Raw genomic sequence first — 24,689 nt, forward strand, 5'->3', positions numbered from 1 at the left:
TTACAGATCTAAACTTTATTAGTAAAAAAAATTAAATATGATCTGTCAAATCTGACTTTGGATGTGAAGGGTAAGTTGGATTACCAATCAAATAGATTTTTGATCGATAAAAAATTTAAATATTATTAATAAAATCTAATTTTTATGGATAGAAAATTATATTAAAATATATTTAGCTAGTAAAAAATTAATTAATATTTTATTAGTTAGTAAAAAATTAATTAATATTTTATTAGTTAGCTTGTTCAATTTTTATTAAAAATTTTAATCTGATTAAAAAAAATAATTAATTAATTTTTTTATTAATTAAATTCGATTGTATTTTACCGTAATATTCATCTTAACTACTGCTATCAGATGGAGTCACATACATGCGTTTTGGTGATGATAGAAATTATTATTTATATTTTAAAATATATATATATATATATATATATATAACTCTTCTCGCTTTCCTCTTTTTATTCTATATATATATATATATATATATATATATATATATATATATATATATATATATATATATATATAACTCTTCTCGCTTTCCTCTTTTTATTCGGCGTTTCCTCTGCCGGACGCGAAGCAGAGGGAAAATCGTATTGAGGTGGGTTGGAATCCCCTCTCTTGATTCATATCCTTTTTTTTGTCTTGATCGATCTCCACTAATGCTTTAAATCTTTGTTTTACGCAGTGTTTTTGAGCGACTAGATCGTCTTCCATGGCCTCTAGGCGGATCATCAAAGAACTGAAGGATCTGCAGAAGGATCCTCCTACTTCTTGCAGCGCAGGTCTTTCCTGTTTGTATCCGTTTCTTTCGTTCACTGTTTCCCCCGTTATGACAATAGATCAGTACTGGTTTACGTTCTATCTCGGGTAAAAATCATGGATAACTTGGACTTTGACGAACTTATATATTATTGAAACTGATACAATGGTGATGATGGTATGATGGCGATGATATCACTAAATGTTTTATGTAAGATTATTAATGAAGAAGAAGAATAGAGTACGTGTGGATGCCAGATGATTTGCTTCTCTGCATGCGTGCACTAGGAGTAACGAAAATATGCTGCTGAAATTTAAACCCATTCTTCTTTTCCTAGTGTAGTTATTTATGGTCAGTCTCCAGTATTATCAATCAATTTTCTTTTGGCTTACAAATACATGTGTGGTTAAGGCATTGTTACCTTCAGTGACTGCACTTATTTGTACTGATAAGGCTCGAATACATAATGTAGACTATCTAATAATAGCAATGCAATGTTGCATAGATTTAACTTGCTGATTGAGACGACTAGCAGTTGGTCAAATGGGATTGTTAAGTTTTGTGACAATGCATTTGTTACAAGTATGAATTACTAAAAAAAACGGTTTAAATGATAATGTTGAGTCGTTTTCCTGCAGGCCCTGTGGCTGAAGACATGTTCCATTGGCAAGCTACAATAATGGGTCCAACGGATAGTCCTTATGCGGGGGGTGTTTTTCTTGTCACCATCAACTTCCCTCCAGATTATCCCTTTAAGCCACCCAAGGTAATGTTCACTGTGTAAAATAAAGGAATTTCCATTCTCTATCAATTTCTTCATTTACACATATTCTACATGGTAAATCAATGGAACACTCATCCATATAATATGATTCCATAACAAGAGGATGATGTGCATCCGAGGTCTATGATGGACAATGAGATATTTAGTCTTACTCATGTGAACTTGTGGAGTTTAAAGGTACATATTTTCAAAAAAAAAAAAATGGCACTATTTCTGTTGTGAAGCTTGTAATATTGTTTGAAGAGTCATTTTCCAATTGATAGTTTATGGATGTTTTGGGGAAACCCATTAGAAGCATAAGTTTATAGATTAATATTCATTTTTTTCTCATATGTAACACCCAAACATATGTGTGCTATTGTTACTAACTAGACTTTCAACTCATGCCTTGTTTGAATGGTCCTTTGCAACTCCTATTACGGCACTGACCAAATCTATGTTATAGTACTAATTAATAACTTATTGTTTAATTTTTATACTTTCCACAGGGCTTTATTTTCCATAAAAAAAAATTAGAAAAAATTGAATCCAAGTAAACCACATATCTGAAATGGTAACCCCTAAGGCCCTAAGTGCTAATGTCAATGATGGTTCTTCCAATTTATTTAATCATAGTCAAGTTCAGTTTATTTTCTTCAATGTAAGGCTCTCGATTTAATTCAATCTACCAATGCTAATTGTAGTTTCATTTAGTGTATAGCATACACTGTCACAAGTTCAGAAATTCAGTTAATTTCAGCAATAGGTTCACATTTGCACAATTGATAATTTGATATGCTCATTGCTTATCAAAAGGTTCAAAACCAAGCTACTTTAGGAAAAATGATTGTTATCGTTACAATTTTATGATTGTCTACTTTAGTAGTTGAAGTGTGGTTTTTCACTAAATAGTTGAATAAATTGAAGGACTAGCTGTGTTAATCTGATACTTGGCACTTGTTTTCCATCATATTAACATACTATAGGTATAGAAGTCTAGTTGGTGGTGGCTCATTTTGTCTTAACATGTTGGACATATTGAACTTGGTCCAAATAAGGTTGTGGATAGCAAGCAAAAGCTTTGACCTTTTTTACCTAATTTCAAGATTAAAAAAAAAAATCAAGCTTAAAACAAGAGAAATTGTGAGGCTTGGGATGGCCATTAGTCCCTTTATTGCTGAAGATAAATTGTTTGGTGTATCCAAGCCATGTGTCCTAAGTATTGGTTGTATCTATAGTGATACATTCATTCAGCATAGGATTGCTATTGCACTTGAACACGATCCTCTAACTAAATCAAGTCAGTTAACATTATATATTCACTTGGCTTATTGGTATTGGGGGATGCCTTGTTCAGGTTGCTTTCAGGACCAAGGTTTTTCATCCAAATATCAACAGCAATGGAAGCATTTGCCTGGACATCTTAAAGGAACAATGGAGTCCTGCTTTAACTATTTCCAAGGTGACCTTTTCTTCCCTTGTACAAATCTCCTAGCAAGTTGATTGTGTCCATCTTATTTAATTTGCTCATGTTAATGAGCTACAAGTACCAGTACGTTCAGGGAAGTTATACAGTATTATGCCTATGCTTTTATTTGCTTTAATTCCTGAGTTTGTGTCCTTGGTCCAAGTTATACTGGAAAATATGAATAAAAATGTACTTGTATTTACTAATGATAGACCTTAGAGTTCAAGAATCACCTATGGCTTGTTACTGTCATGCAATTAGTATATTGAGAACTATCTGTACTTTTGCTCATACAGGTGCTGTTGTCAATTTGCTCCCTCTTAACTGATCCAAACCCAGACGATCCTTTGGTTCCTGAAATTGCCCATATGTACAGGACAGACAGAACCAAGTACGAGTCCACAGCGAGGAGCTGGACCCAGAGGTATGCAATGGGCTAAGACATGTGAAAAGTTGGAGGTTCCTATGTCTACGATGGCTGTATTATTTACAAGAACTAATTATTTATAACATCGAACCGAAGTAGTACTCTGCTTGTGCCATTTGATCCTCTAAAAGACTACATCAAGGGAAGTTGTTACCGCACAAACTCATCACACTCTTGTTGTATTTTGTTGTTTGTATCATTATATGATAACTGTGTTGGAGTCTATGGAAGAATTTCCCTTCTCTCTTAGATTTTTGTATCTGCATTTGATTGCACAGCTTAGTTGAGTAATTGCATACTACATAACTACAACATAATAGTTTCTAATATATGAATATAACATCTGAATCTATTTTTTAATTATAGTTTTTTCTCCTGCTGTTTTACTGTATAGTGTTGAAGTGCGGGAGCTCGAGCCTCAAAGATTGGTAGTTGAGACATGAAAGTTGCGTTTCAAGAATAAAATCAAAAAATTTAGGTACATTTGATTTAGCATGTTCCATTTTTATTTTTTAAAAAATATTTATTTTTAAAAAAATAGAAAATAATTTTTTTTTATTTTTTATTTTTCTAAACAATATTATTTATTTTTTAAAAAACAGAACAATGAAAAACAGGTAAATCAAACACATTCTTATTTTTAAAAAGAAAAAAAAAACTGAAGTTAGTTCGATAATTCATCTCTCTAATTTCTAGTAAAATTAAAATTTGTTCAATAATAATATTATACAAATTTAAAATTTTTTTAGCAGCCAAATTTTAGTGTTATCTGGTACGGAAGGCATCAACGCTAGGAGGATAATGTTAAACTACAGCAGCACTAGCCTCTGAACTGAACGGGTCGAAGTGCCCATCAGACGTCTGTAAAAAATTGCCTTTTTGCTCACAAATCGCCGCCCCATGAATCCAGCTCTGGCGTCGGAAAGCCCGACGCAAAAAGCAACGGATCGAACTCACCGGCAAGCGGGTCTGATCCGAAAAGTGTTGGCCGGATAAAGCCGGCCGGATCGAACGACGATGACGCGTCGAGCGTCGGAAGAGGAAAGCTCCTTGCCGTCTCCGGAGGATGGGCGCCGGTGATTCGCTGGACAAGCTCGCGGAAGTGAGCCGGGTCGGCGGTGAAGTAGGTGATCGGCGAGCGCTTGGAGGACCGCGACTTGCGCTTCTTCTGGACGCGCTCCCCGGCGATCGACTCCAGGCGGGGCGGCTGCAGGAGGAAGGCAAGGGACTCCGGAGAGGCGACGGCGCCGACGACGGGAGGTGTCGAGTGGGAGAGGAGGGCCGCGAAGGATGCGTCGTTGTCGCCGGGGAAGGCGTCGGCGCAGCGGTGCGCCCACTGGTCGAGGACAGTGCTGTTCTCCATTCTCGAACTCCAATCGATGATTTAACAACAACAACAAAAAAAAAAATCTCTCAAGTATTTTTTCTCTGAGGCAATTGATCGAACACGCAGTGGGAGAGAAGCGAAGTGCATTGTAGTGTATTTATAGAGGAACGGCTGCCGTCGCGCGTACTCCTTTGACCGGTCTGATTGAACCGGCCTCATCGGCTATAACATTCGTGAGGGTTTGTTTGTGAGTCCAGGATGCTTACTGATGCTGATGCTGAGTTGATTAGAGAGGAGAATTGATCAATTTCTGATAGAGACGAAACATTTATCACCATTTATCACCCTTCACATAGTTAACATTTCGATATGTCCCGTGTAATATCCTTATTCTCAAAATGTTCCTTAACGTTTTTAAAAATTTCCATTTTAACCTTGGTCATTATCATTCTAATCCATCCAAATTTCCATTTGATGTGATTGTATATTGGTTGTGGCAAAAAGGTGAATATGCTCACCCCCAGTGTCTCCGTCAACACTAAGGAAGTAAATCATATGCGGCTACTAGTCTTTGAAATAGTGACTAGCACATAAGAAAAGTATTTATCTCAGTTTTACTGAGATTCGAACCCCAAATTTCATTATGACAACACCTCATGCGCTAGTCACTAGACTCATTCGAAGAGACGATATGACTATATATTGGTATAAGTATAAATGGATGTAAAATGAATCATTAAGAGTTTAATAATGTCTAAATAAATCAAAATCAAGCTAAAAAAATTAAACCAAAGTTAAATAATTACTTTTACAAGTAATTTAACTTGCTCAACTTACTTACCTTATTAAATAATATTAAATTACATAAAGTTTAATTAAATATAACTCTTTTATAACCTTAATATTACTAAATAACTGGAGGAAAAATAATAACAAGTTGAAAGTGTTAAGGGTTTTATTTTTGGATATTATAAAACATTTCCAGTGTCAGTATAATTAATAAAAAATTAGGGGTTGAAATGAATTTCTAGCTTTGTTTATTCAACAATCGAAAACATGAGATGGATTTGTCAGATCACGTGCGAGCTGACCCCCGCGGATTGCGTTTCGACTTGGTCGTCGAGGCGGCAGAGGCCGACGCCTTGAACCCGGCGATTTCTACTTCGATCCGGACGGTCTAGAACGCCTAGCTCGAACCGACAAACCAGTGCCGCGTTCTCACTTGCGGCGTTATTCGAAGAATCGGATGAGGCCATGCTGAGGTCGTCGTCAGGCAAAATTCATATGGCGGGGCGGAGTGGCCAGTCCGTGGGTTAGAAAATTCTCAATTTTATCGAGTTGCAGATTACATGCATGAGGTCATAAAAAAATAATAAAAATATTTTTAACTGTGTGAATTAGTATGACCCAGTATAAAATTATTTTTTGGATTTATAATTATGAGGAGGGGTTTATAAAAATTATAGATTTTTTTATTTTAATGTGATAATATTGTAATACATTAGATTTTATAATAAAATTAAATTTATAAATTCAGGATTACGATTATCCGTAGCATTCAAAGTTAACTAATTGCGCATCGCGTCGGCGGAAGGACGTCGCCCGCCAAGCCGCGTGGGGACCACGTCAGTCACGCTTCGATATTTCGATATCAACCACAATATTATTTTGTAATGCCCTTTGTGGCACATATGGAAAGTTATAAGCTTTACTATTTTCATTTGCGGCGCAGTCGAATGTGAATGCATCTAGACACTCCGTGGTTCGCGAAGAAAAAACTGACGGATATTATCGTCTTCTCCCACTTTAAAATAAATATATATTTAATTCGAAATTTGAATGAACTTAGCAATTGAGTTCTAGCAAAATAAAACATCAAAGTCGTCCCAGGTCGCACTCACCATTGTCAACGAGGCTGCATTGTTGATGCGAACGTTGACTGCCGCTCGTCACTGATTTATAAATTTAAGTGTATAAATGAGAAACACAAAAAGTCAAGTAGTGTGGTTTGGTACGCGTCACATTGTAGTATGGCTCTCATTTTGTCAATTAAAATAAAAGATCATTGCAAAAGTGCATTTATTATTATTTATACTTCATCCCGTCTTTAATTTTTTTTACATATTTTACATTTTAAAAGTCAAAATTTATAATTTTATAACTTCTATAATATAATATTGACTAATATGCTAGTATCAATTATAAATAAATTATCTATATAATATTAATTATAATTCGTATTACAGTAATTATGAATTGATACTATAAAAATATTAAAAAAAAAATTGAAAGGAAATGAGACGCCTTTTATAATAAATAAAAGCAGATTGATACACGTTACATTGTACGTCTGGTTGTTTTTTTATTTGACTTTCTTTTCTCTTTCTATATATTTTTAAGGTCAACGGATGCTAAAGCTAATGCTGCGGCATGAGTATCCAACGGTCAGAATATTTCTTTTTTTTTTTTAATAAGAGGTAGATTGGTTCGATAGTATAAATTAATTTATGCACGTTAAGAATTCGACCTTTAAATTTATTTTTCTTTTACTAAAAATAATTAAATACTACCGTTTGTTAAGAATTGGACCAAATTTTGAAGAGGCCCATATTGTAATTGACTCGGCCCATCCAATTGAAATACCTCTCTTGCTTATGACCATTGGCACGGCGAGCGACAAGGCCTATTAGATCACCCATGTAATCAGCGTTCGAAACTCAGAATCGGCAAAACAATTCATCATTTTGTTCAAAAATTTAGACTACTGGACCAACAGGCCACTCTATGACTCTATCCATCCCTGGCGTGGATAGCTTGGCAAAAAAAAAAAAAAAAAAAAAAAAAAAACTTGTGTGATGACCCATAAGTTAAATATTTTCATAAGTTTTTTTTAAAAATTTTCAATATACTATATCAATACTAATTCAAACGTAAAAAATTTATTATTCATTTCACAATTAAAAAAACTCTATATAACTTTTATAACTTTTTTTTTATAGGTCCTATATTACAAATCACATATCTTTATTTATTATTATTTTTATTTAATACCTCTATATCATTTTTACTTAATAGTTTAATTAATTTTGATCTTTAATTTAATTTATTGATAATTTTTAATTAATAAATTGATTTCATTTATGATTTTTAATTTTTATTTAATATTTAATGAATTAAAAAGCTAAAACCTCTTCCAATTTATAGCAGTGACAATGGGCTTGGCCAAATGATCCAAATACTGATTTGTGTTTTTCATGATTGATCATTAAACATGTTTAAAAACGTAAAAACTTTAATTAATCGACCAAACTCAAATTAAAACAAAATTTTATCATTTAACATAATATCATCATAATGCCATCAAATTCATAACAAAAGGAATGCGGAATCTTTTTTTTTTATATGTGCAATTGGACAAAAGTCTAGTGGTTGTAACGTTTCCACTATGATTCTTCACGCACAGGAAACAGCAAAGTAATCTTATGGTATCAGCACGTGTGTAAAAATGGCACAAATTGTCATATTTGGTTAGACTTTGTTCGTTAATAGATATCAATTATAGTTCGATCGATATATTGGAGCATATAGAGAAGCACAATCTCCGTTTCGTTAATAACAGGATCCGATTGCACGATCGGTCGATCGCTGATCTCGCCTGAGAACTACACCGCCATGGCCGCCGCCTCTGCGCATCTCCACCTTTCATCCATTCCGAACTGCACCGGCATCCGCCGTGTGGCGGGAGGCGCACGCCTCGGCTGCGACCCCTCCCTTCTTCCCACCTTCCGCCCTCTCCCCACCCTCTCTTTCCCACTTCTCGTCGCTCGCTACGCGAACCCTAATCTATCTCAAAACGTAATCTCCACGGACTTATCGGGCGGCGGTCCTGCCGTTCCTCCGGGTGGACCTGGCCACAACGGCCGAGGCGGCGATGGTGCTTCAGACGGTGATCGCGATCCCGAGGAGCCCGCCTCATCCGATCTGGGAGGTCCTCTAGGTCTCTTCCTCGAGGGATGGAGATCTAGGGTTGCCGCTGATCCTCAGTTCCCCTTCAAGGTCCTCATGGAGGAGCTTGTCGGCGTCAGTGCTTGTGTCCTCGGCGACATGGCCTCCCGACCCAACTTTGGTCTCAACGAGCTCGACTTCGTCTTTTGCACCCTAGTTGTCGGATCCATCGTCAACTTCGTCCTCATGTACCTCTTGGCGCCCACCGCCGCCTCCGCTGCCGGTGCCTCTGCTCTACCTGGCATATTTGCTACCTGCCCCACTAGCCACATGTTTGAGCCGGGGTCTTACTCCCTATTCTCCCGTATGGGCACCTTTGCCTATAAAGGCGTTACCTTTGCTGCTGTTGGTTTCGCTGCGGGGCTTGCCGGGACGGCGATCTCAAATGGGTTGATCGCTCTGCGCAAGAAGATGGATCCAGGGTTTGTGCCACCGAACAAACCGCCGCCAACTGTGTTGAATGCGCTGACCTGGGCGCTGCATATGGGCTTGAGCAGCAATTTCCGTTACCAGACCCTTAATGGGATTGAGTACACTATGGAGAAGGCGTTGCCTTCGTCTGGTTTCAAGGCTTCAGTGGTGGTGCTTAGGTGTTTGAACAATGTGCTTGGTGGAATGTCTTTTGTTATGCTTGCAAGGATTACCGGATCTCAGAAGGCGGCAGGGGATGGAGAGGTGGTAGAAGATATCAAGGAGAAGTTGGTCAGCGAGAAAGCTACAGATTCAGAGAATATCGATGATTGATGAATGAGCGTAAGCGAAGTAAGTGTTCTTTTGATGAAGTGTTAATTGGGATGGACCAGTGAAAGAGAGTTTGAGAAGCTTTGCATTTCTATAAACTTGTTGTACTGAAATATCGAATTTGAGCCACTATTAGGATAGTGAATTTTCTCTCTGGTCAACCTTGTTTCTTTTTGGTCAATTTTCTAATAAGTTGTTGATTGTTGCCCAAGAAAATCGTCAAATTTGCTGATCCGCATCTCTTTTTCTTGGCGTTCTTCTTTACTTAATGTTGTTTTGTTTTGCTACAATGTTGTAGTCCCTGTAGAACGTTTGGATGCTTGTATGTGTATCTTGTCTTTATCTAAACCTGTTAATTTTTGACAGACAACATTATCCATACGAATAAGACTTTCTGTTTCTTTTCATGGAAACTAGTTTTTAGATTTTCTATTTCTTATGCTTTTAGAAATGACTTCCGTTCATTATAAAAGAAGTCACTTTCCTCAAGAAATACTATATTTTTCACTTCTTTGATCATAGTTATTTTATTACACTAAACATTAGAAATCTGAAAATATTAGTAGACTTTTTGTAGAGAACTGTTTAGCTTTTATTTGTATTCATAGGTCACATCAATGACCTAGTTATCTGCTTGATTGCAGTATGTTGTGTTGTGTACTTTGCATTGCTTCAGCTACCTCTTCGCGTTCTTTGCTTCATTCCACAAAATGTGCCTCTTAGATTCTATCTAGTCTTTGTTTTAATGCATAGATGTAGAGATTAGTATGAAAGTGATAAAGATATCAAGTTTTGGAGAAGCTTCGCAAGATGCATGCATGGGCCAACATTCCTTACACTAGTTGATCCGGTTGTGTAAGGGGCAGAAAAGGAGATAGGAGAAAGTAGAGGGGCATTTAGGTCTTTTGAGAAGCTAGGGCTTTGGAGGGAAAAAAGGGGGGCTCGGGTTTGAGAGAAAAGGGGCGGGGATTTTTTGGGGGGAGGCGGCGGCAGAGATCAGGGGGAGAAAAAAGAGGCCGCCGCCAGCAGAGATGAAGGGAGGTCTTCTTCCTCCCCATCGGGTACTGTTCGCCGGGGCCATCGCCGGCCGCCACCGCCTAGCCTCTTCTCCCCCTCGCGTTGCCGGCTTTCAGCTTCCCTCGCCTGTAGAGATCTTCGACCGCTGCTTCCCATCTCACGCACAACCTCCATGTGACGTCGCCTCCCGCCTCCGCGTCCAGCGAGTATCGACGCCTCTCCCATACTACCGGCAGCGAATGTCTCCGCCGGCCGCGACTTCCGGCGGCGGTCAGCGCCTCCCGCCGGCCATGTGCCTCCTCCAGAGGCTGCCGTTACCGGCATCTCATGCTGTAGCCACCGCCGCAGCCGTCTTTGGCGGCCAGCACCTCCGGTTTCCCGACCGTCGATTCCGACGGCGGTACAGCCGCTGTCCTTGCCGCGTGCGGCACAGATCTGATCCAGTGCAGTGTTTCCGGACATCGGTTGTGTTTCCGGCCATCGAGCCGTGTGGTGTTTCGTTATTCGGATTGTTATCATGCAGTCGGACCGTGCTCCGTCCTGCGGATCTATATCGCGTCCGGCTTCGAGCTACTAGAGCCAGCTACGCGTTTGGTGGACATTTATCTACTATTCGGGATCGCGACGACTCCGTCAGCTCACTGATCCATTCGAGGGCGCCCCCCTGGGCCAGGGTACGTTCTCGTACTCAATATCTGTTTATTTTACTACTATTCTGTTATTATCTGGATAATCATACATTTGTGGGATTCGCCTCGAGCACCGAGGTACCAGAGACCGGGGGGAACCCGGTCGCTGGATACAGGTACAGTTGACCGGAGGAGGACTTCTGACGATCTGGTCAACGCAGCGGACAGCTCACCCCCGGGTCGTGAGGATGCGGTCCACATTCCAGACACGTCACACCGGCAGGTTCGTTTTCTCAGCTTCCAGACAGGATCAAAATGGCGCCGTCTGTGGGAACGCGCCTGATCTGGAACGTGAAGATGAACGACGCCGGATAGTTCTGCCATCTTCATGATCACGGTCAGTTTTTCTGGTATTTATCCTGGCAGTTATATGATCTGTATTAGTCCCGAAGGCCCCCGAGCCGTTCGCCCGGGAGGTTTATATCCGAGCCACGGGCTCGAACCCGAAGGCCCCCGAGCCGTTCAGCCGGGAGGTTTATATCCGAGCCACGGGCTCGAACCCGAAGGCCCCCGAGCCGTTCAGCCGGGAGGTTTATATCCGAGCCACAGGCTCGAAGACGAAGGCCCCCGTGCCGATCGGCCGGGAGGTTTATATCCGAGCCACGGGCTCGAAGACGAAGGCCCCCGAGCCGATCGGCCGGGAGGTTTATATCCGAGCCACGGGCTCGAAGCCGAAGGCCCCCGAGCCGTTCGGCCGGGAGGTTTATATCCGAGCCACGGGCTCGAAGACGAAGGCCCCCGTGCCGATCGGCCGGGAGGTTTATATCCGAGCCACGGGCTCGAAGCCGAAGGCCCCCGAGCCGTTCGGCCGGGAGGTTTATATCCGAGCCACAGGCTCAAACACGAAGACCCCGAGCCGTTCGGCCGGGCTGCATACTATTATGGCAGGATGGGAAACCAAAACCCTGCGCTGTTCAGGATGATAGAGGGAGGATATTGCCTAGGAGCGAAGGCCTGAGCCGCTCGGCCAGGTACATTATAGCTGAGTACTACCTCAGGGAGCGAAGGCCTGAGCCGCTCGGCCAGGTACATTATAGCCGAGACTACCTCGGGGAGGATTATATGCGAGCCAAGCGCTCGATGTGAAGGCCCGAGCCGTTCGGCCGGGTATATGGTATCCGAGCCCAGCGCTCGATGTGAAGGCCCGAGCCGTTCGGCCGGGTATATGGTATCCGAGCCCAGCGCTCGATGTGAAGGCCCGAGCCGTTCGGCCGGGTATATAGTCTCACTTGAAGACCGACGAGCACCGTCGTTAAAAATCGAGAGTCGGACCGGCGACTATAAACCTCCCGGGCGACCGACCAAGAGTCGGGCCGCAGTCGGACCGGCGACTATAAACCTCCCGGGCGACCGACCAAGAGTCGGGCCGCAGTCGGACCGGCGACTATAAACCTCCCGGGCGACCGACCAAGAGTCGGGCCGCAGTCGGACCGGCGACTATAAACCTCCCGGGCGACCGACCAAGAGTTGGGCCGCAGTCGGACCGGTGTGAATCCCCCGGGCTGAAGACCTCTGCACGGACCAGCATATCATATATTCTATCTCCCCCGTTCGGAGTCGTCGAGTTATCACCGAAGGCCCCCGAGCCGTTCGGCCGGGAGGTTTATATCCGAGCCACGGGCTCGAAGCCAAAGGCCCCCGAGCCGTTCGGCCGGGAGGACCAGTATATCGGACCAGTATATCATACATCTATCTCTCCCGTTCGGGGTCGAGCAATCCTCGCGGCCCGGCATCTATCTGACCGATCGACGTCACCACGGTCGCACGCGCGGCATCGTCCGCCCGGCATCTATCTGACCGATCGACGTCACCACGGTCGCACGCGCGGCATCGCCCGCCCCGCATCTATCCATCCGATCGGCATCATTTCGATCGCTCGCACGACAGCGTCCGCCTAGCATCAATCCATCCGATCGGCATCATTCCGATCGCTCGTTCAGCATTGCCTACTCATCGATACTCGATTGCCAGAACAGCATTTTATGTTCGCTCGCTGACCATTCTCGATGCTGCTCATTCAGCACGTCAGGCCAGCATTTCATAATCGACTGATCGTCATTTTCTCTGTCGCCCGTTCGGCGTTGTCCGCTCGTCGTCTACTCACTCGATCGACATCTTTCTGATCGTCCGTTCGGCCACACGCTTGGTCGTCTATCCACTCGATCGACATCACTTCGATCGTCCGGTCAGTATCTTCGCGGCTGCGCATTCAACATCAGTGCGATTATTGACCTGGTCCGCTCGGCACGTTTATCATCTCATGCGACACTATTATCATAGCGACCGTTCGAGTGACATTATATTATCGGTTCAGCGATGCGGTTTTGACATCGAGAGCGGTTTAGCTCTTTGCGATAGACTGTCCAGTCAGTCGGACTCACGCCTCCTTCGACTAGACTTGAAGGGGAGACTTGTGATCCGGTTGTGTAAGGGGCAGAAAAGGAGATAGGAGAAAGTAGAGGGGCATTTAGGTCTTTTGAGAAGCTAGGGCTTTGGGGGGAAAAAAGGGGGGCTCGGGTTTGAGAGAAAAGGGGCGGGGATTTTTTGGGGGGAGGCGGCGGCAGAGATCAGGGGGAGAAAAAAGAGGCCGCCGCCAGCAGAGATGAAGGGAGGTCTTCTTCCTCCCCATCGGGTACTGTTCGCCGGGGCCATCGCCGGCCGCCACCGCCTAGCCTCTTCTCCCCCTCGCGTTGCCGGCTTTCAGCTTCCCTCGCCTGTAGAGATCTTCGACCGCTGCTTCCCATCTCACGCACAACCTCCATGTGACGTCGCCTCCCGCCGCCGCGTCCAGCGAGTATCGACGCCTCTCCCATACTACCGGCAGCGAATGTCTCCGCCGGCCGCGACTTCCGGCGGCGGTCAGCGCCTCCCGCCGGCCATGTGCCTCCTCCAGAGGCTGCCGTTACCGGCATCTCATGCTGTAGCCACTGCCGCAGCCGTCTTTGGCGGCCAGCACCTCCGGTTTCCCGACCGTCGATTCCGACGGCGGTACAGCCGCTGTCCTTGCCGCGTGCGGCACAGATCTGATCCAGTGCAGTGTTTCCGGACATCGGTTGTGTTTCCGGCCATCGAGCCGTGTGGTGTTTCGTTATTCGGATTGTTATCATGCAGTCGGACCGTGCTCCGTCCTGCGGATCTATATCGCGTCCGGCTTCGAGCTACTAGAGCCAGCTACGCGTTTGGTGGACATTTATCTACTATTCGGGATCGCGACGACTCCATCAGCTCACTGATCCATTCGAGGGCGCCCCCCTGGGCCAGGGTACGTTCTCGTACTCGATATCTGTTTATTTTACTACTATTCTGTTATTATCTGGATAATCATACATTTGTGGGATTCGCCTCGAGCACCGAGGTACCAGAGACCGGGGGGAACCCGGTCGCTGGATACAGGTACAGTTGACCGGAGGAGGACTTCTGACGATCTGGTCAACGCAGCGGACAGCTCACCCCCGGGTCGTGAGGATGCGGTCCACATTCCAGACACGTCACACCGGCAGGTTCGTTTTCTCAGCTTCCAGACAGGATCACTAGTCTTCACTCACTAACACTGAATCCTAACATTTTGATAACAGGTCTGCGCACAGCACAGTGATCTTAGTAGTGCCATCTTGCTGATTGGTATGAAGGGCTGTTTTATTGTGCTACTGTAGTCATTTAACAAAATTTTATCAACAGTTAGTGAAGCAATTCTTAATTTTTTTTCTCTGCATTTCCATAAATTTTTATCAACAGTTAGTTACACTTTCTTGTGGCGGAGCCTGGTGTATCTAATCCACCTTAAGGAAACATTACATACAACCTGTTCATTTTTTTCCCAATGTCACCCTTGGTATCTGGTTGTTGTGATAGGTTCAGCGCTATGCTAAATATTCATTAATAGTTTCTAGCTTGTGGCTACCTGGTCTGTTTATTCAATTCGGTAGATTGAAGTTAGATTTACTTGGATGGATAACTAGGAGTAAGGGAGAGGAAGGGAATGGGCACATAATTTATAGACATGAAAGGTTCACATTGTGTCCATTTCTCTTATCTTTCCACCCAAATAAACCTAGCCTGACAAGTGCTCGTGCATCCGAGATATATCAGGATTCTTTTTAAAAACTTTCTTCGAGGATCTGCCTTTCATTTGAAGAACATTATGTGAACCAGTTATCCTCTAGAAATAATGCTTACCTCTTTTTCCTGAATATAGGTCATGGGGTTGGTTCAGAGTAGGCCTTGAAAAAAAGTTAGCACTTCTCTCTCTTTTTGGAACTTTACAAGGAACACACGTTAGTTTAGCAAAAATTAAAAACATAAAAACAAAGTAAGAGGAAGATCTCTTTCGATGAAGATGGATTAGCCTTTTATAGACATTAACGCTTGAACAGAAACAAAGAATGAATTCAGAAATGAAAGTGCAGTGTGTTCTTCTAAACTCCTAGGACCAGGATTCTATTTATAATCTACTGGTCGAATTTGTCCGTTAGCTGACATGGCAGCTCCAGCGCTTGGAGCAGGTCTGGGCACCCTCAGTGGTGCACCTTATCTATTTCGCAATGGGTCTTCAACTGCTTGATGATAAGTCTTTATCAGTACCTGGGCTTGGATCAATCCGGGCACTTAGAGTGTTGCCGATGTGCACCCAAACTCTATGCCCGCCGCAACGTCTCTGAAAGGGCGCCTGTGCTAGCCCAAGATAGTCCAGACGTTGGTCCGGGTGCCTGGAGTCCGGGCGATTGGACTTCGTCTGAGCGGTTGGATAAGTCAACTTCATGTTGACTTGTTCGGCTGCTGTTTCGGTCGCTTGGGTAATTCTCCGGCCATCCAGAGTTGAGCTTACCCGAACCCAACTTTGGCCTTCTCCTCCAGTAGTCTTTCTGCCCAATTTTTCGTCCCTCGGAAACGTTGCACACGTCCTTCTCATTTGCTGGTGTACTCTTTCGCAGCACCTCGTCTATTGGATGCACCGAGTTCATCGACTCGCTTCCCGTGCCATCCTTTTGGCTAGCTGCATCTTCTGCTCGACTTCTTGTGTTCCTAAATCCCTACATACTTACACTCAAAGTATCAAATAAAATGCAAATCCCAAAATTTTTTATACTAATTGTTAATTCATTTGTGTATCATAGCAAAAAATTTCAAGAGAAAATATGAACAGTAAGTATACGAACTAATTGATTTTGTAAACAATATTTAAAATTAAAGCATGTATACAAATTAATTTTAATCAAGTTAAACATGATTTAGGAACCTAAAATAAGGTTCTACGTACTAGATTTATCAGAAATTTTCATGATATATAATTTTTAGAAAATTTTTCTAATTTGGCTCTTGTGAAATCTAAAGCACCAATTTAGCTTTTAAAAATTTCTAGAATTCTGAACATTTGTATATGCATAATTCTTTTTAATATTCCTATTTGCTCTTTTAAGTTAGAGTTTTCCATTTGAATTTTATCAAAAAGTTCTAATGGATATGCTTTTGCTAAATTTAATTTTAGCTCATTGTTTTCTATTTTTAAATCCATACATTTATTCCATAGTTTGCATAATAATCTAGATAGCATCTTTATACTTTCATACAACTAATTAGGAGGTAAGAGTTATACCTAACTCATTGTGTTAGATTCGTAATTCGAAGCTCCCCCTTCATTGATGCTCATTTCAGATGAGTTTGCTTCGTCTTCAATTTCTTGATGATTTGTCACAAGTGCAAGTCTGACGTAGGCCTCAATCTCGGACTTTAACGAAGACTCATCCCACGTGGCTTTTAAATTTTTGTGCTTCATCTATTTTGGCCCTTTTTCTTTTTCTTTCTCCCTTTTCTTCAGCTTAGGGCAGTCATCTTTTATGCGCCCTTCTTCTTGACAGTTATAGCAACGAGCCTTCTTTTTGTTTCAGATTATCTTCATTGCCTGTTTCTTACCAAAGTTATTAGACTTAAATTTTTTTTGAAAATTTTCTTATCATAAAAGTTACTTCATCTTCATCGAGTGATGTGTTGGAATCCAGTTTATTTTTCTGGTTAGCTTTCAGTGCTAGGTTTTGAGCTGATTTTTCTTCTTTATTTCTTAAACCTGCACATCTCGATTCGTGATGTAGAAAGAGTACTATAGACGTCCACTTGGGTGTTCTTAGGAAAGCATTCAACGCATACCTTATCGAGTCTCAGTTTGTTACCATTTCTTCGAGATTCATGAGTCCAGTGATTAGCTTCTTGATTCTTACATGTAAATGAGCTACCAATTCTTCTTTTTCTATTCAAAGGTTGCTAAGTTGGTTTCGGAGCAGGTCACGTCTTACAAGTTTGGCCTCTGAGGTTCTTTCGTGCAACTGCAGGAACTTCTCCAAGAGTTCTTTAGTTGATCCGTAGGCGCCGATTCTATTGACTTCTTGAGGCGGTAATACACTTAGTAGGTGGAATTCTGCTCTGTCGTTGGCTATGAAGTCATTTTGCTCCTTAATCCAAAGATTCTCCTTATTGTTCTTTGAGTACTACAAAATCATATTTGATTATTAAAAGAATTTCTAAATAAATTTTGAAAAATACCTCCATCTGGCATTTTCAGAGTACGAACTTCCCCGCCAACTTTGGCTGATAGATGCTTGGTTCAGCCATCGTCTCCTTGCTTTAGCTGGTGGTTAGTCTTTCTAGAGCGGTCTGACTCTGATACCAATTGTTGGTCCCGAGTAGGACGATAAGAGGGGGTGAATTGCTTTGTAAAAAAGTTAACACTTCTCTCTTTTTGGAACTTAGCAAGGAACCCACGTTAGTTTAACAAAAATTAAAAACATACAAACAAAGTAAGAGACAAGAATTTGCTTAGTTTGTAACCGGGGAGGTTGCTAATTCAAGACAGTGGAAGCTCAACTAGAAGATTTTTGGTGAAGGCGGAGTAGCCTCTTACAAACGTTAATGCTCGAACAAAAACAAAGAATGAATTCGGAAATAAAAGTACAGTGTGTTCTTCTAAACTCCTAGGACTAGGGCTTTATTTATAGTTTACTGGTCGAATTTATCCATTGGCTGATGTGGTAGCTCCGGGAGCTTGGAGCAGGTCCGGGTGCCCCTAGTGGTGCACCTTATATGTTTCGCAACGACTCTTCAATGACTTAATAATAAGTCTTTATCAGTACCTGGGTGCTTGGACTAGTTCGGATGCCTGGAGTGTTGTTGACATGGACCCAAACTCTATCTCCACTAACATTTCCGAAAGGGAGCCTGTGCTAGCCCAAGCCGGTTTGGGCGCTTGGATAAGTCAACTTCGTGTTGACTTGTCCGGTTGCTGCTCTAGTTGCTTGGATAATTTCCGGCGATCCATGGTTGAGTTTACCTGAACTCAACTCTAGCCTTCTCGTCATTCCCGGCTTCTCGTCCGTTGAAAACAATGCACGCGTCCTTCACGTCCACCGGTGTACTCTTCCGCAGCATCTCATCCCTCGGATGTACCAAGCTCGTCGACTCACTTTCCTAAGTCCTTGTTCACTTACACGCAAAATACAGAGTCCAATTTGAATTGATTGATCACATCAAAATCAAGTACTTACACATGGTGTTTGTGATTGTCTCTATATATATGCTGAGGTTTGTTTTATGATGAACTTGTCACAGTTGGATCATATGCATGCTTTGCTAATTGATACTGAAATATTATCAGAGGCTCAACTTCTCAAAAGATCAAACAATCACTAATCAGTTGAGAACAAGGCTGAGTCAATTTGTATCTACTTGAAGAACAAGGCTGAGCAAGTTTGTAAATTTGTTTCTACGCCTCTTTATAACTTACTGCCCAAAAAAGACTTTCAACTCAAAATCCTTCTTTTATTTACTTCATATGTTATTTTACAGAGAATATCGAAGATCTTCATTACACACGCAGAAGGGAAATTATGACACGAACACTCTGGATATTAAAGTAAAATTATAACACAAACACTAGTAGTATTAACATACCAATCTCAGCAAACAGGTCAACCTGTATAAAACCACTGCAAGCATCAATCAATTATGACAGACACCATGGCCTTTCCAGATTTTGTTCCCCTGACTTCTTCATCAACTTCCTGTGAGGTTGGAAGCTTGGGAGGAGCCGGGAGCTGGGCTTGACTTAAAGTTATGCTTGAGGAACGGCGATGGTGTCTGCAACGAAAAGACCCTTCGTGCTTTGTCGGTGCACAGATGCAGGATTTATCCCCTCCAGAGAGGCTTGTAAAAGAATCTATTGACCATGATTTCTTCATGGAACTGAACTGCTTTTCCAGGAGATCATGCCTGAATTGCTGATGCTGGCCTTCCTCTGCTCCAAGGTAATTGCTGCTCATGGCTACTCTCTTTCAGTTTAAGTCTGTCTCATGATGATTGAGAAAGAAACAAATAAGTAACATTGCGAAGGAAAACAACAAAATGACGAAGGAAAAAAAAAGAAGTTGATTTCTCATCTTAGACCAATTTATAAATCTATACATCAAGAAAATAAATCAATACCTTTTTTTTTTGAAAGAAGAGAGCTTCTCACCTGGATTGGGATTCTGGAGCTGAGGCAGAAGGTTTCCAAATATCTAGGATGCTACAAGGTGAGACTACGTAGGAAATCTGGCAAAACTAGGAGTTGATGCCATCCAGTCTTTATTTGTGGGCACAACTACGATTACCATTCCACCAGCACTGTGATTCAAAGTCAATGCTCAAGCTGTCATCACAAATGCGAAGAAAATTAGAAAGGACCAGAATTAACTTGTGAATTTCAGTAGGTTGCTATTAGAGCCAGATGATTATGGAGTAGAATACATTTTACTCCGAAATTAATGAACTTTATGGGAGTTTGGAGTTTGTTGACCAGGTACCGGATTCAAAGTGCGTATGCTTCTTTGATTCCTGTTTCCTACACAAGGTAAAAGTCCATGTTTCTACAATTCACCTTCTTTCTTATGTTCTTTTTGTGATGGGATTGGAAGAAGTCAATCCTTGACCTTTGGATTGGAGAGTTGGCAGTTGGGTGTAGGATTAATTTAATGCACTATGTTGACACAGTTTAACGCAAAGCATGACTTGATCACCACGAAATATTTGGGCAAAATATAGACTTGATCTTATGCTACTGCTGGTTGATGTCATAATCTGAGTTGAACTAGCAACCCCTTTTGCTTGGATTGTAAATCATCTTCCTATCAGCAGTCACTTTGTGCTTTCAAGACTTGAAAGTTTGCATGCATTTACAAAAAATGGAACTTGAACAAGTTATAGAATTATTTGATAATTCCAACAATGACTTCTAACTTTGGTTTTAGAGCTTGGGGTAGATTCATGTTGGCCATAGTTCATAGCAAGCATGTCCTTTACATTCAACCTTGGAAAAATAGAAAAACAATCATGATGATCATATGTTAAACGAACTGATGAAAGTTTATCATTTCTTTATTATTAATCAAGCTATGTGCTTCCGCTGCGAGTTTGTCGATGCTCCTAAAAAACTGTTTATTCATCCAAACAGGGAAAGTCAAGTCAGTGTATTTTGAGGGAAGAGGTAACAACAAAGTAGCAAAATGAAAATGACAATCAGGGAAAGTCAAGTCAGTGTATTCTGATAGTTATGGATCCAACTACATCAAACAGTTCAGGCCTAACCAAGAACAAGAATCTGACAATAATCCTTGAGTTACAGGACCTGGTGCCTGTCAAAGATCAAACATATTTTTGAGATACAATCCTGTAAGTATCCTGAAAGCCTGACCTTTTCAATTCACAACAAACTCTAGAGTAGGAAGGCATTTCATCGTAGGCTTAGGAATCTGCACTGTCGAGGGAAATTTTAGTTTAGATGATCCTCCAAATGACAAGGTAAAAAAAGAGGAGGTAGTAACCAAATAGCAATATGAAGCATCTATCAAAGGGAAATACAAATTTACATTTAAAAATATAATAATAAGAATGCTACTTTTCATTTGAAATGAAGCCAAGGATCATAATTTTGTGGCATGATATGGGGGAATAGCGCTTATGACTTTCACTTGTTTCGTATTCGGAAATTCGAGTAAGAGCAGTGGAAATTAAACAGGGCACAACAAAGACACCAAGATTTACTTGGTTCGGAGCTTAGGGCGACTCCTACTCCAAGACCCACATTCGTTGAGCGTTTATTTTGGGCAAAAACTATAATCGCGCAAGTTTACAAATATGTAATACAAGTAAAGCAATAGTTAACTTTATACCGACAACAGAAATGAGAAATTTAAAGCTCCTGATCGTCGGGGTGTTACTACAGCAGTTCTAGATCATCTCTTGAGCAGCGTGCTGAAGAAGGATTGCTTTGGAAGTGATTGATGAAGTTGTTGGTCGAGATCTTCTTAAATAAACTGTTGAGGGCGCATCCAATGCCTCATGGAGGCACCTCAAACCCCAAAATCTATCTCGCCATCAACGCTGTCGATAAGCCTTCGTAGCCCGCTGTTTATCCGCCTGAGGGCGTCTTCATCATCCACTGAAGGCGCCTTCAACCAGCAATCCAGGGCGCCTCTAGGCTCCATGGAGGCGCCTCCAGCTCCTCTGTGCAGCCAACTTCTGCCTTGCATCTGAGGCGCCCCCTAGGGATGGCAACGGGGCGGGGCGGGGCGGGGCGGGGCGGGGGCGGGGGCGGGTTTGCCATTCCCATCCCCGCCCCGTTCTCATTTTTTCGGGTTCGGGGATTCCCCATCCCCGCCCCATTTCTAAATTTAATTTATATTATTATTATTATTATTATTATTTAATAATAATTATTAATGATAATATTAATATTAATATCAATATCAATAATATTATTATAGGAAGAAAAAGAAAAAAATTGGGTTCAATTTTCCGAACCTGTTGTTGGAGATGCCCTTTTGGAAAAAATATATATTATTTATAAGCTTTCTTGTAGAGTGTATATAATTGTGTATATATTTGTACAACAAAAATGGAGGAGAAATACAGGAGAGGCTTACATTTCAACATAAGTACATAACCATTAATTCAATGGAATTGTGTTTTATGAGATGCGCAGCATTCGCAATCCTCTAATGTTTAACAGGCAACGGATCGTGAAATTTCACAGAAACATTTTTAGCTACACTACATGAGATTCGGGGCGGGTTCGGGGATGGGGATAGTATTCCCATACCCGCCCCAAACCCGCTCCATCCCCGAAAAATCGGGGATCCCCATCCCCATTTCGGGTTTTCCCCGCGGGGTCCCAAACCCACGGGAAAAATTGCCATCCCTAGCACCCCCAAGCTCCATGAAGGGCGCCTCGAGTACTATTCATCCGAGGCAAAAGTGTCTCCTTTGTCCCTGTAAGATGTGTTAGTCCACAAAACAATTATATACCTTGCAAGACAAAGTTAGCACACATATAAATCTAATACAAGAAGTATTTGACAGTCTCCAGACTGTCCGGTTCTGACTTCGAATTTCCGACTGGAAACCCGAACCGATACCTACTGTTCCCTCCGTGGGAAACGCGTCCTCACCTACTCCACTCAGGAGAGCATACCTGATGTCAGTCCGATCCTCCAGACCGACTGGACTTTTTGCCTAGGGTTACCACCCCCTAGGACCTAGGGTTACCACCCTTAGGATTTTTCGCCACCTAGGGTTACCACTCCCTAGGATTTTTCGCCACCTAGGGTTACCTCCCCCTAGGACCTAAGGTTCCCCCCCCCCCCCCCCCCTTAGGATTTTCTCCACCTAGGGTTACCACCTCCTACGACCTAAGATTGTCGCCCCTTAGGGTTTTTCACCACCTAGGGTTACCACCCCCTAGGACCTAAGGTTGCCGCCCCTTAGGGTTTTCCTCCACCTAGGGTTACCACCCCCTAGGACCTAAGGTTACCACCCCTTAGGGTTTTCCACCTGCCTAATCTGCAGTTAGGACTTTCCTACAAACTCATTCAAGCATATTAAATAACAAAACAACTTAACTTGAACCGTTTGACATAATCAAAACATAGGTTCAATCGTCGGATGCTTCCTGCACCAACAATCTCTCCCTTTTTTATTATGACAACACGGTTCAAAGTTAAGCAAAAAAATATAACAGTAAATACAAAAACTTAAACATGAGCATAAATGAAATAATTTCAAAACAACACCTTCTGCTCCCCCTTTCATTCATTATGTTTAAGTTCTTAATTTTTAACTTTGAAACTTTGATTTTTCTCTTCCCCTTTGACATAAATAAAAAAGAACACTAAGAAGAGAGAAAAAAATATTTATTCTATTTAACTTTAAGCTCCCCTGAAGAGTAGTACTTAGATGAATGAAGTTTTAAAAATACTTAGCCAATTTAGAAATGCTTAACTTTTTCAACAAAACATAGATAAGCATAAGTTTTGAAACTTTTATATTTATTTATTTTTTTTCTTTCAAAAAATAAACTTAGCTAAATTTTTAACTTCAAAATGATTGCATTGAGAAAATACATTGCTAAATAGCTAAGTTTAGAATATTCTTCCACTTAGCTAAAAACTTAGCTGAAAGCATTTGTTAAAACAAACTTAGTCAAATTTTTGCTGTGAAAATACTTTTATCAAAGACTTAGCTAAACTTTTGAAAATAATAATTTTGTCAAGTATTTAGCCTTCAAAACTTAACTTAAAAATACTTTGATAAATTTAGTACTTAGCTTTAAACGTAAAACACTTAGCTTTAAGTAAAAGTTTTGAAAAAGTACTCAACTTAAAGCAGATTTTGATAAAAAACTTTAGCTTAAGAAAAAATTTAATAGAATCTTAGATTTAACGTTAAAAACTTAACTAAAAAAATATTTTCTTGAAAAACTACTTAATTAAGTAAGTGATTTGAAAAATACTTGAGCAAATGCTTAGTTTTTTAGATAATTTTTCATTTTAAAAATAAATTGAATTTTTGGAAATATTTTGAAAAAAAAAAAAAAAAAACTTAGCTCGACTCCCTTCACTCCCCTTTGATTAATGCCTTAGTAAATTCTTAGGGTCCTAGAGTCCAAGCATGTAAAAAAAACATAAAGATTACTAATTATTTTTCTAATTTTCACTCTCACCCATTCTAAGTTATCAAGCGAGTTCAGCTTATGAGTGAGTGTGAGACGAAGTTAACTTTATTTAATTTTTATCAATATTTGAAATTGAGATAAGTTTGAAAATTTAGTGAGTAAACATGTAAGATTTTGAAGATTTTGAAAACATAATTAATTCAGTTTTAAATCATAATTTGAAAATATGATTTGAGAGTTAATTAAGATTTTAAAAATTAATTATCATTAAGACTATAATTTGAAAATTAAAAATTTAATTATGATTTGAAAAATTCTAATTTTGTAAATACTTATTTTTAATTTTGAAATTATTATGATTTGAAAATTATAGTTTTGTAGATAATGATTTTGAAAATTGAAATTATGATTTGAAAATTAAATATGATTTGAAAATAATTATTATTTAAGATTTTGAATAAAAAATATCATTTTATATTTTGAACTAAATATAAATTTTAAAAGATTTTTAAA

At 40.9% G+C, this 24,689-nt stretch overlaps 4 protein-coding genes across 9 annotated transcripts; 3 read left to right on the top strand and 1 right to left on the bottom strand.

The window, feature by feature from the left end:
- The first annotated feature begins 506 nt into the window (after positions 1-506).
- Positions 507-3,673, top strand: LOC122001138 (ubiquitin-conjugating enzyme E2-17 kDa-like). Its single transcript, XM_042555730.1, has 5 exons — positions 507-604; positions 692-788; positions 1,405-1,532; positions 2,887-2,991; positions 3,294-3,673. The coding sequence occupies exons 2-5, from the start codon at positions 719-721 to the stop codon at positions 3,435-3,437; spliced, it is 447 nt and encodes a 148-aa protein (XP_042411664.1). The 5' UTR covers positions 507-604; positions 692-718; the 3' UTR covers positions 3,438-3,673.
- Positions 3,674-4,307: 634 nt separating this feature from the next.
- Positions 4,308-4,787, bottom strand: LOC121999265 (calmodulin-binding protein 25-like). Its single transcript, XM_042553966.1, has one exon. It carries the CDS (start codon positions 4,785-4,787, stop codon positions 4,308-4,310), a length of 480 nt encoding a protein of 159 aa, XP_042409900.1.
- A 3,484-nt stretch (positions 4,788-8,271) lies between these two features.
- LOC121999979 (protein RETICULATA-RELATED 3, chloroplastic-like) lies at positions 8,272-9,781 on the top strand. Its single transcript, XM_042554569.1, has one exon. It carries the CDS (start codon positions 8,424-8,426, stop codon positions 9,498-9,500), a length of 1,077 nt encoding a protein of 358 aa, XP_042410503.1. The 5' UTR covers positions 8,272-8,423; the 3' UTR covers positions 9,501-9,781.
- A 689-nt stretch (positions 9,782-10,470) lies between these two features.
- Positions 10,471-20,004, top strand: LOC122001139. Of its 6 annotated transcripts, none has more exons than XR_006117286.1 (5): positions 10,471-11,426; positions 14,779-14,824; positions 18,846-18,937; positions 19,037-19,494; positions 19,689-20,004. XR_006117286.1 is itself a non-coding variant. In XM_042555732.1 (2 exons), exon 1 carries the CDS (start codon positions 10,529-10,531, stop codon positions 11,327-11,329), a length of 801 nt encoding a protein of 266 aa, XP_042411666.1. In that variant the 5' UTR covers positions 10,471-10,528; the 3' UTR covers positions 11,330-11,426; positions 14,779-16,262. The 6 variants fall into 6 exon arrangements, 2 of the variants coding, with proteins under 2 accessions (XP_042411666.1, XP_042411665.1); XR_006117285.1 differs by lacking the exon at positions 10,471-11,426 and adding an exon at positions 13,748-14,703; XR_006117287.1 differs by lacking the exon at positions 10,471-11,426 and adding an exon at positions 13,748-14,703 and having other exon boundaries at positions 19,692-19,823.
- Positions 20,005-24,689: the final 4,685 nt, after the last annotated feature.

This window comes from Zingiber officinale, chromosome 7A (assembly GCF_018446385.1).
Source record: "Zingiber officinale cultivar Zhangliang chromosome 7A, Zo_v1.1, whole genome shotgun sequence".
Taxonomy (NCBI): domain Eukaryota; kingdom Viridiplantae; phylum Streptophyta; class Magnoliopsida; order Zingiberales; family Zingiberaceae; genus Zingiber; species Zingiber officinale.

Excerpts from the sequence above, each read along its gene's own strand:
- LOC122001138 (XM_042555730.1), top strand. The coding sequence starts at position 719 with ATGGCCTCTAGGCGGATCATCAAAGAACTGAAGGATCTGCAGAAGGAT. Across the intron at positions 789-1,404 it reads TCCTACTTCTTGCAGCGCAG|GCCCTGTGGCTGAAGACATG; the intron begins GTCTTTCCTGTT and ends GTTTTCCTGCAG. Across the intron at positions 2,992-3,293 it reads CTGCTTTAACTATTTCCAAG|GTGCTGTTGTCAATTTGCTC; the intron begins GTGACCTTTTCT and ends TTGCTCATACAG.
- LOC121999265 (XM_042553966.1), bottom strand. The coding sequence starts at position 4,787 with ATGGAGAACAGCACTGTCCTCGACCAGTGGGCGCACCGCTGCGCCGAC.
- LOC121999979 (XM_042554569.1), top strand. The coding sequence starts at position 8,424 with ATGGCCGCCGCCTCTGCGCATCTCCACCTTTCATCCATTCCGAACTGC.
- LOC122001139 (XM_042555732.1), top strand. The coding sequence starts at position 10,529 with ATGAAGGGAGGTCTTCTTCCTCCCCATCGGGTACTGTTCGCCGGGGCC.